The sequence below is a fragment of the Chionomys nivalis genome, chromosome 24 (assembly GCF_950005125.1).
Source record: "Chionomys nivalis chromosome 24, mChiNiv1.1, whole genome shotgun sequence".
Lineage (NCBI taxonomy): Eukaryota > Metazoa > Chordata > Mammalia > Rodentia > Cricetidae > Chionomys > Chionomys nivalis.
Window position 1 is genome coordinate 33,815,918 of NC_080109.1, and position 13,184 is coordinate 33,829,101.

Here is a 13,184-nt window from a genome sequence, read left to right on the forward strand (position 1 = left end):
TTAAGAAAATAACCCCTCTCAAGGTTTATGTACATTCAAACATTTGAAAGAGTATTCCTTAAAGGAATCGTTAGCAGTAAAGTCATAGATGAAAGACTTTGGGCAGAAGGTTCCTGTTGTCGCTGGTCCATGTTTAGATACCATCATTTTTGTTCTTGATATATAACACTTGTTCATTTTAAGACTATATACTCATTTTAAAATGTTGCCGAAATGATCGTAGCGAAGAAGGTGAGGAGAGCATATCTGCCATTATGTTTTAATAACTCATTGAAAGGCAGGCTCTGGATATGCATCAGTAATAGAGAGCCATGGGATTTTTGCCTCAGAAATTGTAGCATTGTCCCGACCAGCTCACAGTGCCGCCTGGGCTCTCCCATCTCATCTGAGGGAAATTCCAGCTCTTCAGCACTCTGGGTCCTCTCTACCAGAAACAATGTCTACTCTTTGCCAAGAGCCTCCTAGAGCAGTTGCTTAGCTCTTGTGAAAGATTCTCCTCAGTGGTGTGCGAACCTTTGAGAATCCATTTGCTTTCTCTTCCTTTCGTTCTCTGGTTCCCTTCCAGGCAAATTACTGAAGTAAAAGAATCCCTTCTCCTCCAGTGTGGTCCTGTTACTCTGTCCCTGTGATCTGAGGGTCTCTCTTTAGCATCCTTTCCCCATGTGCCAAACAAGGAACCACATTTAGATGGCGAAGTCAGCACTGAGGTACTGATCTAACATTTCTTGGGTGAACTTTGACGCACAGGTCTCTGGAGACATAGACTGTACTGTGTGGCCATACATCTGTGGGGTTTACTGCAGACTCTTCCAGATGAATGGAGCAGAGGTGATAAGTTTAGGAGCCTGAACAACAAGCAAAATATGAACAACTGAAACTCAGATGCCACACATCAACCCACCTGAAGAAAAGGAAGGATAGAAAATCCAGACCAGACAGCTCTGCTGAATGCTTTAGCATGTCTTACATCTCTCCAGGTTTGGAAAGGTTCTACCTGATATGATGTGTGGCTGAATGTGTAAAGGTGCTTTTTACATAAAGTGCATAAGTACACTTTTAGGGTTTCCTAACACAAAGGCCAGAATCAAACGTGGAATCCTTGTTCTTGAGATCACAAAAACACGAGAGTCAAAACAATACCAAAGAAGCACCATAAAAAACATAGTTCTGTATAGACATACAAGATGATCAATGAAGATCAATTGAAATTAAAAGCACTAATGACATTCTACGTGACTTCAGTGGAGATCTATGAGAACCACACAATTACAGCAAGGATCTGAGAATCCGTGTTCTAATTGGGTGTTCATTCAAGTAAACGTTAAGCTGTGGAGAGGAAACAGAGTGGGCCAGAGGCTCACGGCCTCACAGAGAGCAGAAAGATCCCATCTATAAAGGAAAGGGTTGACAGGAAGGGTCAGCCAGCAGCCAGGGAGCTAATAAATGTGAACCTTTAAGTATTACTGAGAATAAAAGCATTTATATTTAATTTATAATCACAAATAAATTAAGGAATGCCATTTAAGATAACCAGATATTACTATGATCTTTGAAACCAATAGTAACTGCTGTTGCACCAGATAGTGTAAGGTGAGAACAGGTCTTATCTCAGAACTGAAAACAGAACTGGACAGTGGAAAACACCGAGCTGCACTTTAAAAAGGGCTGTTTCCCTCCGAAGAGTCTAATCCATCAAGTAACCTTGGCCTTGAAGTCTATACTAGGAAATACACATGGCCCCAGAGGGTCTCAGAGCCACCTCAACACTGGACCTGTCAGGAAATTTTCAAAGATCTCACCATTCCCCGTGCTCTTTGCATCAAGTGACTGACCAGTGAGAAGGCAAATACATACTTTGTCTTGGTTTTGAGTAAAATGCCAGATTTGTATTTAGGGGCTTTTACAATCCAGCAGATAACTACACTGGTCATGGGTTGTTTTTCCAAGCATTCAAGTTCGGCCTGCTGGAAGTCACAGGGTTCTATGAGTATTCTTGAGAATTAGGCTGGTGTGTACGTGTGTCTGTGTCACGAGGAGCTAGGTACAGATGAACATATGTGTACATTTGATTGTGGACATATGATATTGGCATTTGTTGTATATTTTATTCCCAAGAACTGTAGAGTCTTATGTAAAAACATAAATATAAGTAATGAAATACATTTTGAAACTTTATAGCTGGATTATGAATGTGTGCACTCAGTCACAATCTATAAATTTTGTCTTCTATATGTGAGGGGCTAATATTTGCTTGCCTGTGACATGGCAAAGACACACAGTTCCGACAGGGCTACAATGCTTCTTCACAGAGCACTTTGAACAAGGTCATCGGGGAACTAGACTACACAGTTGGGACCTCGTCCAGTCATGCACTAAAGATAAGTGGGCGCAAGCATCCCGAAAAGGTGACATTTGTGTCACTCTCCGAACACCCTCTAATGACCACTATGCCTCAGGTGTGTGGGTCTCCAGAAGGGTAAGACAACAGTAATTTGACATACTGTCATAATATTTTAACTTGTCCCATATAAAACTTGCCAACTATATTCATAGACACATTGATATTAATAGAACTGTGGCTTGTGCTTTATTGAAGAGATTATGTAACTGAAAGGGTTAAAGTTTAAATGCTGATTATGTACACAGGCGACATAAATTGCTGAAGTCCTTCTCCTAGAACAATTATTTCTGTCGAAGATGGCAGTGTTCCTGCTCGGGAACTTTCTGAGCAGGGGCCAAGTGGAACCTGTTCAATTGAGTGCCCCCCAAGAGAGCTCACAGACACACAGGAAACGCTCCCTGTGAGTGTGCTGGGTTCTTACAAACAAAGTCTCCCTTATCTCCAGCCTCTGAATCCAGAAGGAGTAGGAACTCTGTCCTCTATTTTAAGTCAAGGTCCAGGAAATGACTCTGATAAAAGCATTCAGGCTGAACAATGGCTAAAAGGGGCTCAAAACCTTCACAGTTCTAACCAGCACAATTAAATGGGGGAAACACCCTTAAAAAAGAGAGAGAGGGGGAAATGATTTGTGACTGCACAGGCAGGAGTCATTTTGAAACCTTTTGAAAAATTAAGTGCACCAGTATCTTTTCACTGTTTTCACATTTCTTTCTATTTAATGTTTTGAGGGTAAATCAAATTTATTCCAGAGGATATATTGGGTCTCAATAGACCATAACCCACATAGGCGCCAGGCAGAAAATTGTTCAGCATGGAAAGCTGACCCCAAGATCGTGGGTATGACTCTGGCAGCAAGCTGCTTGACTTGTAAGCATGAAGCTCTCTCTGTGTTCGATCCCCAGAACTAAGATAAGAGTGAGGGGCATGGTGGTACATACTTCTATGTCCCATGCTGGACACCCAAAGACAGATGGAATCTGGGAATCCACAGCCAGCCAGACAAGTCAAGTTTCAAGCCCGTGAGAGACTCTGTTTCACAAAACAAGGTGCAGAGCACCTGCAGACTAATGCCAGAAGTTAAGTGCTGTCCTCCATGTTCACAAACACGTATAGACCTGCACCCACACAAACACATGCACACATGAACACATATACTCTGAACATATCCACAAGAAAACTTCACTCAAGAATGTGTCCATGATGTAGCAAATACTCCATATTCATGTTCTTGTACGGGTAGAATAAATAAAAGTGATGTAAGCTTTGTAAGGACTTGACTCCAGATTCTAGCTCCCATCTCAGGCAGCCCACAAATGCCTGCGGGATCTAGTGCCTCTGGGGACACTTGCACACTTGTGTAACACCCACATATGCAACACTTGCACACTTGGGCAACACTTGCATGCTTGTGCAACACCCACATGTGCAACGCTTGCACACTTGTGTAATGCCCACAATGCAACGCTTGCACACTTGTGTAGCACCCACAGTGCAACACTTGCACCCTTGTGTAACACCCACATATGCAACACTTGCACACGTGTGCAACACTTGCACACGTGTGCAACACTTGCACACGTGTGCAATGCCCACATATGCAACACTCACACTTGTGCAACAACAACACATATACACAAATTAAAGTAAAAGAATCTCTTTTAAAATGCTTAACTTCATTATATACTGTAAGGTAAACAAGCCTTTCCAGTCAATGAAAGCACAAATACTTGCCAAAATATTATTAGACTTTTAATCTAATAATACATAATTTAGTTATTCACTTAAAAATATTTTTCTTTAAGACTTTTTTTTTTCTCTTTTTACTTTGCACTTTTACTCTTTCGAGTCTAAGCAACATATGGGCCGGCAAGATGGCTGAACAGGGTAAGCTGTGTAGCACAAATAGTAAAAACCCAGAGACAGATATTAGGGTTTAAACTGAAGACCAGAAGAACAAAGCAGCCAAGTCACTGGAGAAGACTTACCTCTACCAAGGCCCAGTGACTGCAGCATGAACCATGAGCCTCTGTGTCCTCCCCTTTAGTGACATTTGACAAGTTCAGAACACTGTTTCCTGGGAGGACTGGAGACCCTAGTCCCCCACCCACAGGGGAAGAAGAGACCCAACTTCTGCAAGCTGTCTTCTGACCTCCACACACACGTACACCACGCCACATGCATCCACACATCCAGACACACACGAAACAAATCAATAACTATAAAACTTAAATTTAAAAGTTTGAGTAATAAATTTGCATGCACATGTACACACACATATATCTATTTATCTGACACAATCTCTGACCACTAAGTTACTGATCTGATATGCTGCTAAAACATTTAGGGCAAAAACCTAAAGATATAATTTATTAACTATATAAACTTATAATCAATCATGTGATAGTTATGAAAAATTATATTACAAATTGCTTTTTTTAAAAATCTTCCAGTTAAAACTCCAATAGCTACCTTTATATGTATATTTATAGATTATCATTCATGAACAAATACGAATAAATAAGACAGTTAATAAGATAATATTAGCATTGGATTCATTCAGATTCACCCTGTATTTTGTGTAATTAGTAAGCACACGACAGAAATGGCATACCGTCATCTGCATCACTGACGTTAAACACAAGGACAGTGGATCCGAGAGGCAGATTTTCCATTAGGGACGTGCTGTAGGCGCTCATGCTGAAGACAGGGGGATTGTCATTGACATCAAGGATATTAAAGTAAGCTCTGATGGTGCTGAACTGTCCCCCGCCGTCCTCAGCACGGACCGTCAGGATGTAATACTGCTGTGTCTCGTAATCCAGGGTTCGGGTCAAGTTGAAGACACCAGTCACCGGGTTCAGGAAGAACACACCATCCCCATCATCTTCGTCCACCACATACGTGATTTCCCCGTTCACGCCAGAGTCGTCATCTGTCGCTAAAATAGCTGCCACCAGAGACCCTGCCGGAATGTCAAAGCATGCCTAAAGTTACTGGAACAGGGGCACTGTGTTACTTCTAAAAGTGTGAAACAAGGGGTATTGCGTTATTTCTAAAAGTTTAGACTGATCAAGAATGTGGCTTTATAGTCATGTATTTAAAATACATGACTGCTGTAAGACAGGGAATTTGGTGTTCTGCTGACTTCTAGACTGACACGCCCATTTCCTTAAACCACAACTCAGGGACCGTGGCAGACGCCCCATGAAACTCAGGCTGTAGCGATAGGGTTCTCAGAGAGGTAATCTTATTTCTGACACTGTTTCCACCCATTGCTACCAAGTTTTGCATGTATCCATAAGTCAATGTATAATTATTGGAGCCCATAGCTAATATGGGGGACTGAGATTCCAAACAACATCATGCATGTGTCCTGGAGCTGGCAGCCTGTAGAGCCAGTGGTCACTGCTATAATTAACACAGGAAATAAATGTGCTGAGAAATTCATTAAGGACTATGCATATCATCTTAGGAAGTGAAGGGGGAACTGTCAGGGAGAGGGATCACCAGGGAGTGACTTCTATCCAATTTTCTATGTAGCCCCAGTTGTCCTTCAGGATAGGATTCTCTCTGTAGACCAAGTTAGCCTCATATTCAGAGGCTGCCCCTGCTTCTGCCTCCCTCTGCCTATGTCTCTGCCTTTGTCTTTGCCCCTGCTTCTGAAGTGATGGAATTAAAGGTATGTACCACTATGCCTATCTGAATTTTGATTTTTGAAGACAGCAACACAATGTAGTCAAGGCTGGCCTCCCAACCTTCTCCCTGCCTCACTTCCTGAGTGCTGGGATTGCAGGTGTGAGCTATCACACCCAGCTTCACATTTATCTTCGTAATTAGCATTTTGATGATTTTAACAATTATTGTTTCCATTTTACACAGGAAAGGGATGCCAAGAGAAATGAGCTAAGTCTGCTGGTCACATCGCCAGCGTGGACTAGAACCACTAACGGCAGCCTTTTTCACACTCTTTCTGCTTGTACTCATTTTTAAAACAGAAAGAGAACGGAGCTGGCTGCTGTGAGTGCTGATGAGCTGGGCAGAGGACATCCACAAACAGAAATGTCTGCTATTATTAATCACATACTTACCTCGCCTCATCTGCTCTAACTTATTAGGAATTTTCTTGAGGATTACACAAAAGATGTTAGACAAAATATCACAAAATGGGATGCATATATTTGTTAACCTGAGGTAAACATGTACTAAACACTACCCACTACTTAAAGCAACCAGAGGAGTTTATCCGTACTGTTAAAGTTGGTTCCTGCAAAACGCCTCTCAAAGCATGTCACGTACCAGGGGTTGTATCTTCTGGGATGTCAAAAGAGTACACAGGCCTGGAGAACTTGGGGGTGTGGTCATTCACATCACTGATGGTGATATTGATCCTCATGTCGGAGGACTGAAGGCCGTCATCTGCTCGAACCAGCAATGAGTACTTAGACCTGTGCTCTCTGTCAAGCCTCTTGGTGGCTATGAGATCTCCAGACTCGGGGTCAATCCGGAAGCTGTCGTCAGCTCCACTGATGAGTGCATACGTGACCAGAGCATTTGCACCCTGAGGGAAAGGACCAGGCACGTGAACCGCGGAGCTCAAGAGCTTTGTTTCTCACTGTTTTCAGTGAGTCTGACTTTTACAGAGAAAGGCTTTGTGTGTAACACATGACATGGCTTTGCATGTGACAGTGTACAGTTTTAGAAGGTGGAGAAGATGAACCTAACCAAGAAGGGGAGGACTTTTGCCCTGAAAAGTCGAAATCATCAATAAAATAAAGACTAAAAACTCATTTGAGGTTGTGTATTGGAACGTCCAATATTGCTACCAGGTTCAGACAGTCCACAGCAATCTACGGTGGACACAGTCTCTTTCAAAACCCTCATGATGTTTTTCTTATAGAAACAGAAAAGAACACAGAGGACTGGAGAGAAGGCTCATCAGTTAAGAGCACTGACTGCCCTTGCAGAGGACCCATATTCCACTCCTGTACCCACATGGAGGTTCACAAATGCCTGTAACTCCAGTTCCAGGTGATCTGATGCCCTCTTCTGACTTCCATAAACTCCTGAATGCATGTAATGTGCATATAGTCACACAAGATCGCACACATGCACATAAATAAAATTAAGTAATAAACAGAAAAGAGCACAATTTAAACACCCACTTAGAAACCAAACACAAAGTCCCTAAATGAGACAAATGAATGTTGAGGAAGAAAGCTGAAATAACTACTCCTCCTGAGTTCAAGCTGTATCAAAACCACAGCTCCAACACTGGATTTCCAGACATATCCGTAACAAAGCAGAGCAAAGAATTCAGAAATGAATGCACAGGATAGTCAACTGACCCTTATACAATTGGAAAGAATAAACTATTCAGAAAGTGGTGTTGGGGAAACCGATTATCATGTGGCCAAAAAAAAAAAAAAGAGTATGGATGGCATCTCACTCTGTGCTCAGAAGTCAACACGCAGTAGGTGAGCCCCTCAACATAAGACCTGAAACTCTAAGTCTCCTAGACCAGATGCAGAAGGCTGTCTTCCTGACAGCAGTGCTCTTGGTGACACTGAAAACACGGGTGACAAGACTACAATGAGGTAAGTGAGGTGACACCAAAGCGAAGAGCTTCCGCACTGTGACCTGATGGGCAATCGGGAGAGCAAGAGATGGTGGCAAACTCTACACATGACAGCAGGTTGATTCCTGAAATAGCCACAGACAGCAAAATGTTTCTGTCTTAATAAAAGATGACTAAGGACCCAGGGAACCACCTCTCCAAAGAAGTGGGGAAAGGCTGCAGATGTGTAAAGCGTGTGCAGCGTCACTGCCGTGGAGTGACTAAACTGCACAGATGTGCCACCTCAGACCTAATAGGGCGGATACATCAGAACACCCGAAGAGGCAACACATGTCAAGAAATGGGGAAATAAGAACCTCACCCTGTGTCAGGGGAATGCAATGGAATCAATAGGAAGGGTATTACACACACACACACACACATACACACACAAGCATGAAAAGTGATTCATCATTTCTACTCCTAGTATCTGTACAAAGGAACTGATATTAGTATTTCAAGAGGAGACTGTTTGCCTCAGTCAAGGTTGGGAGATGAACTACTCCATCAGTGAATGACCAGAAAGGGGGTGTGGTCTACGTGACAGTAGTTCTGAAAAGGAAATCGTTTCCCTCATGAGAATGTAAAGATACCACTCACAGAGGATGGGTGTCACATGATATCAGTTACATGAACCATCTGAAACAATCACACTCAAGGAACTGTAGTACAGTGCTGCTTCCCGGGGCTGGAAAGGTAATGAGGAATCGCTAGTTCCTCCCGTGCTTAGGGAGGAAAACACTGATGGAGATCTAGCTGCATACATCCGTTTCCATCCCAAAGATCCACCAGCCAGGCTCGGTTCATGTTCCCCCGGTGCTGTACTGCAATGGTAATTAAACACCAAGTGCTAAATGGAGAGGCTTTGGATAATAGAATGGCCAGGAGAGTAGGGCCCTGTGGGTCGCTCTGGGGGAAGATACAACGGAAAGAGGACAATGGTATTGAGTATCATAGAATGAGCAAAATGTTTTGAGTGTAAACAAACATCCACAGAGGGAGAGAGTGAATGAGACAATTAGAAGAGCTTCGAGAGTTTTTATTTTCAACAAATGGTCTTGAAAAAAAAAAAAGGTTAGATTTTGGAAAATTTCAAATGTAGCACAGACTGGCTTGAATTCTAGTTCTGTTTCACCTAGAAGCACGAGTTGATAGACAGACAGGTATATATAGAGAGAGCTGGGGTTGCAGATATGAGTACGCTGTAGACACAGCGAGATGGCCCGCAGTGGGGAAAAGCTGAAAAGACAGTCAGGAGAACGGGAGTTAAAGAGATTGGTGCTCCTTGACCCCCAAACTGGGCAAAGTGAGTTGGTGGCTAAGGACAGCTTCACAGAAATGGTTATCTGGCAATCAGAGACGGTGAATGACATCTAAGATGATCATGGTAGGAGGTAAATGTCCCAAAAGGTGAGAATTTAAAGCAGAGTACAGAAGGAAGAAGGGCAGGACCAAGACTGAGCATCTGTCGTTCAGGAGCAGAGTGTCATGAGCCATGAGGGATAGAAAGTGAGGAGGGCCCTGAGAGGAAGGTTAGATGCATGGCTGCCTAAGGTCAATGCAGAGGCCCAAGTAAACTAGCAAAGTTCAAACGTAAAGAAATTGTGCAGAGTTAAAGGCCATGCCAATCTGCCAGAGGAGGCACTGACTTCACAACAGTATCTCATAGACACACTGCCATCCTTTGGAACTCATGAGCTGTCAGAGTTGTAAATTCCTAGCTGTGTGCCTGTGATAGAAGTGTTAAGTGCACACTGCACAGGTTGGGGTGCCATCCTTGGGGATCCATGTCATAGGCTGATCCCTTCTCTAGCGTTTTTGTGTCTCATTGGGCCACACACTGGGCCTCTCTTTGCCTAGCCTTTCTTGTATGCATAATTGGAATCAAATGACAACCTGCCAAACAAGGCTGTTTCAACGGTTAAATTGGTTTACACTCATTTTCAAAATTAGAGTGATCCTGGAGAGATAGAGGATGCGGGAAAATGCTAGGCGATCATATCCTTCATTTTTTAAGGGAAGTATTTGATGTTGTGACAATCTACAGCTAGAGAGACGAGTCCCTGTCATCCCATAGAAAGTAGCATCTAATGTCCTGTTATAACCACGGACTGGGACACTGAGGTAATAAGTGTTGCTGTAGTTCTTGAATTTACAAACTTGTCTTGATTCAAACACAGATCCTACAAGCAAATTTGCCTCTTCTCATTATTACTATCCAGACATGTATTCGCTAAAATATTCAAGGAACTCTCATAAGCAAGACTGGGAAGAAAACATAGTTCTGTATGGAGATCAAAGCCTGACTGACCGGGTTACAGAACCTAATCCCCTGGACAGCTTTTCTGTCAGAGGTTTTGATGTTTTACTGTGCGTGTTTCTGTTTTTCGTACATGTAAATAGATCATCTTCAACAGCATGAGGCAAAAGCACCCTCATTCAGAACTTATGTTCAGCGGCCCTTACGGGCTTCTTACGCTGTATCCCCAAAGCCAGTCTTAAATGTAATAAAGAGAGGGCCTCAGAATCTCCCATAACTTAATAAGTGCTGAGTTTGACACAGTCTCTTTGTGTAGTCACCTGTATCTAAGATATTCACTGGAATCGTATGGTCGAACAGAAACATCCATAAGGTGTTTTCCACTGATGATCTACGCACATTCTGGACTGTCCCATTTCACAAGGAATTCCAACGCACTAGTGGCGCCACGGCCACGGGATAACAGCTTCCCTCCATCTGAACCAACCAATGACACAGACTAGGACACTACGAGAACTGGAAGAAACGGGAGCATTTTGAAATTCCATATTTAGAAGAGCCTGATCTATGAAACGGCTCAGGATAGTAGACAACGGTATTCTCATGGTACCCGTCTCCCTGAGGGAAGTGAAGACCACGTCCATACCGCCATGCTTCAAAACCAGCTGGTGCTAGTTCTCCACCAACGACAGAACTGTCTGCTGGCTAAAGTGGGAGTTCTACAAAGTCTGTTTGTTTAACAGCCCAGTCCTGTCAAGTGGAGACACACCGTCAAAGCACCGAGCGGCCAGAAGCAGGGCCAACAGGAGGATCCCGGAGTAAATGACAATAGCGTGCAATTAATTTTTCCAACCTGAGGCGTTGATTTCAAAAACTGAACTTTAGAATGTTCTGAGCTGTCCTTAGCACACAGACCCGGTAACTGGAGAATGTGGCCTTCTTACACTGATCGATTTACTCAGTGTCCTATGGGTTCTCTAAGACATGAATATCTCCATACTGTACATATTATTTTATACTATATATAATATGGATTGTATAATATATAGCGTGTGGTATATAATATATATATTATACAGTATATAATATATGATGTGCGTTGTAGTATACTTTATATAATAGAGTATAATATTCTATGTTATATATTATACTATATGTCATATCATATGATATTATACACTATATGTAATATAATGTATGAGATATATTATGTGTGTTATAGTATATGATAGTATATTACACATAGGATAATGTATAATATAATATATTATATATGTTATACATAAATATTCCACAATATGTAACAGATATACTAACTAAAGTGCATGGATTATAAGACAATAAGCTGATAGAAATTTCCAGAAACATCTACATGCTCAGTGCCTTGAAGATGCCCAGTTCTTCTCAGAAGTAACAGAGCAACTTCCTCTGTCGCCACAGAGAGAAAGGGCCACCTTGCATTTCATCACTGTTGCCACAGAGCAGATGAAGAGAGCAAAGGGCAGCCAGGACTTCAGACGACAGGAAGCATTCTATCTAAGGAGCTGTCTCCATTCCAACCAAGAGGTGAGGTACTGAGAAGCAAAGCCCATAGACCAAGGGGTTATCAAAAACATTAACCCATCACAAAGGCAAATATGAATCTCTGGATCCTGTAGCGACCCTGTGTGTCCATCCTGACTCTTTTACAAAGTCAAAGCAATGCTGGTTCCCCACAGGAGCTGAAATACTCCAGTACTGTGGGAAACTCTCCTTGTTAAGAAAAGGATATTAAAGGAAGAAAGAAGCCCAAAGGGCTTCATCTTTTAAAAACAAATATAGTCCTAATGGAGGCTTCAGATTCCTGGTGGGTTTGCTGTTTAATCTCTCTGACACCAAGCTTTTCTACAACCCTCCACACAGCCCTTAGAGTCTGTGGCACCCCCGGCTTCTCCCCAAGGTTTTCCCTCTCTTATCTTGACCAACCGAGAAGTGCCCCCCACCTATATATTCCTGCTTTACCCCTTGCACCTCTGCTCTGCCTGACCCTGAACAAGCTGCTTCCTTCTACATGTTTACACAGCTGTGTAAAGTGAGCAATCTCCATGATCACACCCGTGTGCTTACTAAAGTATCAAATCTAAAACAACCTCTCGATAGACATAAAGCAAGGTGCATGAAAGCAAATTTGGGTGTAAAAACCTAAAGACATAAGGAATCTCCCACTTGTTCTCAAATACCACTGTGACTACACCTTCAAGAGGAGCTTGAAGGAGTTGAGAGTGAACTGCAGACACTCTGCAGTCTCAGGCACTGCAAAGGCATAAGCAGAGAATGTCATTCGTACAGCATGGCACTCAGTTCAATAGGCTGTGCTCTAGAAGGGGAAGTGTAAGTATGATCATCTCAAAACAGCAGTTAGCAATGGTTCTCATAGTCCCAGGGGGACGATTCTCAGGAGAGTCAGATGATGAAAGTAATCAAACTTCCACATGCAATTTATTTGCAATCCACTATAATTTGGGTAGAGCAATCCCACATCAATCGTGATATCCCACAGAGTCAGTCTTCGTACCACTAAAATATTTATTAAAATTAGCATAGCTCTTGCTTAATTTTTCTGAAGTGGCAGGAACAAAACATTTCAAACAAATGAGCATTTATTTCTCTTCCCAATTGCAATTACAGCCAATCAGGACTGATTATCCTACATCAACTGCTTGATATTCATATTGATATTATACTCAAATTGGAGTTCATGAAATTTCATAAATGATACAACTAAATATATTGATTCAGTGATGAGCTTTAAGAAAGGGAAAGATTTGCTAACCAATCTCAGATGTTGCATAGAATTAGTAGTACAGGGGTTCAGCTGCCAGTGACCACTGACCTGGGAAGCAGTATTAACCTTTCTCTGTGCAGAATGA

At 42.4% G+C, this 13,184-nt stretch overlaps 1 protein-coding gene across 1 annotated transcript in view; it reads right to left on the reverse strand.

The window, feature by feature from the left end:
• The window catches only part of Fat4 (FAT atypical cadherin 4), a 131,014-nt gene that overhangs the window by 60,253 nt on the left and 57,577 nt on the right, over positions 1 to 13,184 (reverse strand). The window contains exons 3-4 of the mRNA XM_057756879.1: positions 6,698 to 6,959; positions 5,013 to 5,363 (exon numbers count right to left, since the gene is read on the reverse strand). Of these exons, the coding sequence (XP_057612862.1) occupies positions 5,013 to 5,363; positions 6,698 to 6,959 (613 nt within the window). The remainder of the gene's footprint in view (positions 1 to 5,012; positions 5,364 to 6,697; positions 6,960 to 13,184) is intronic.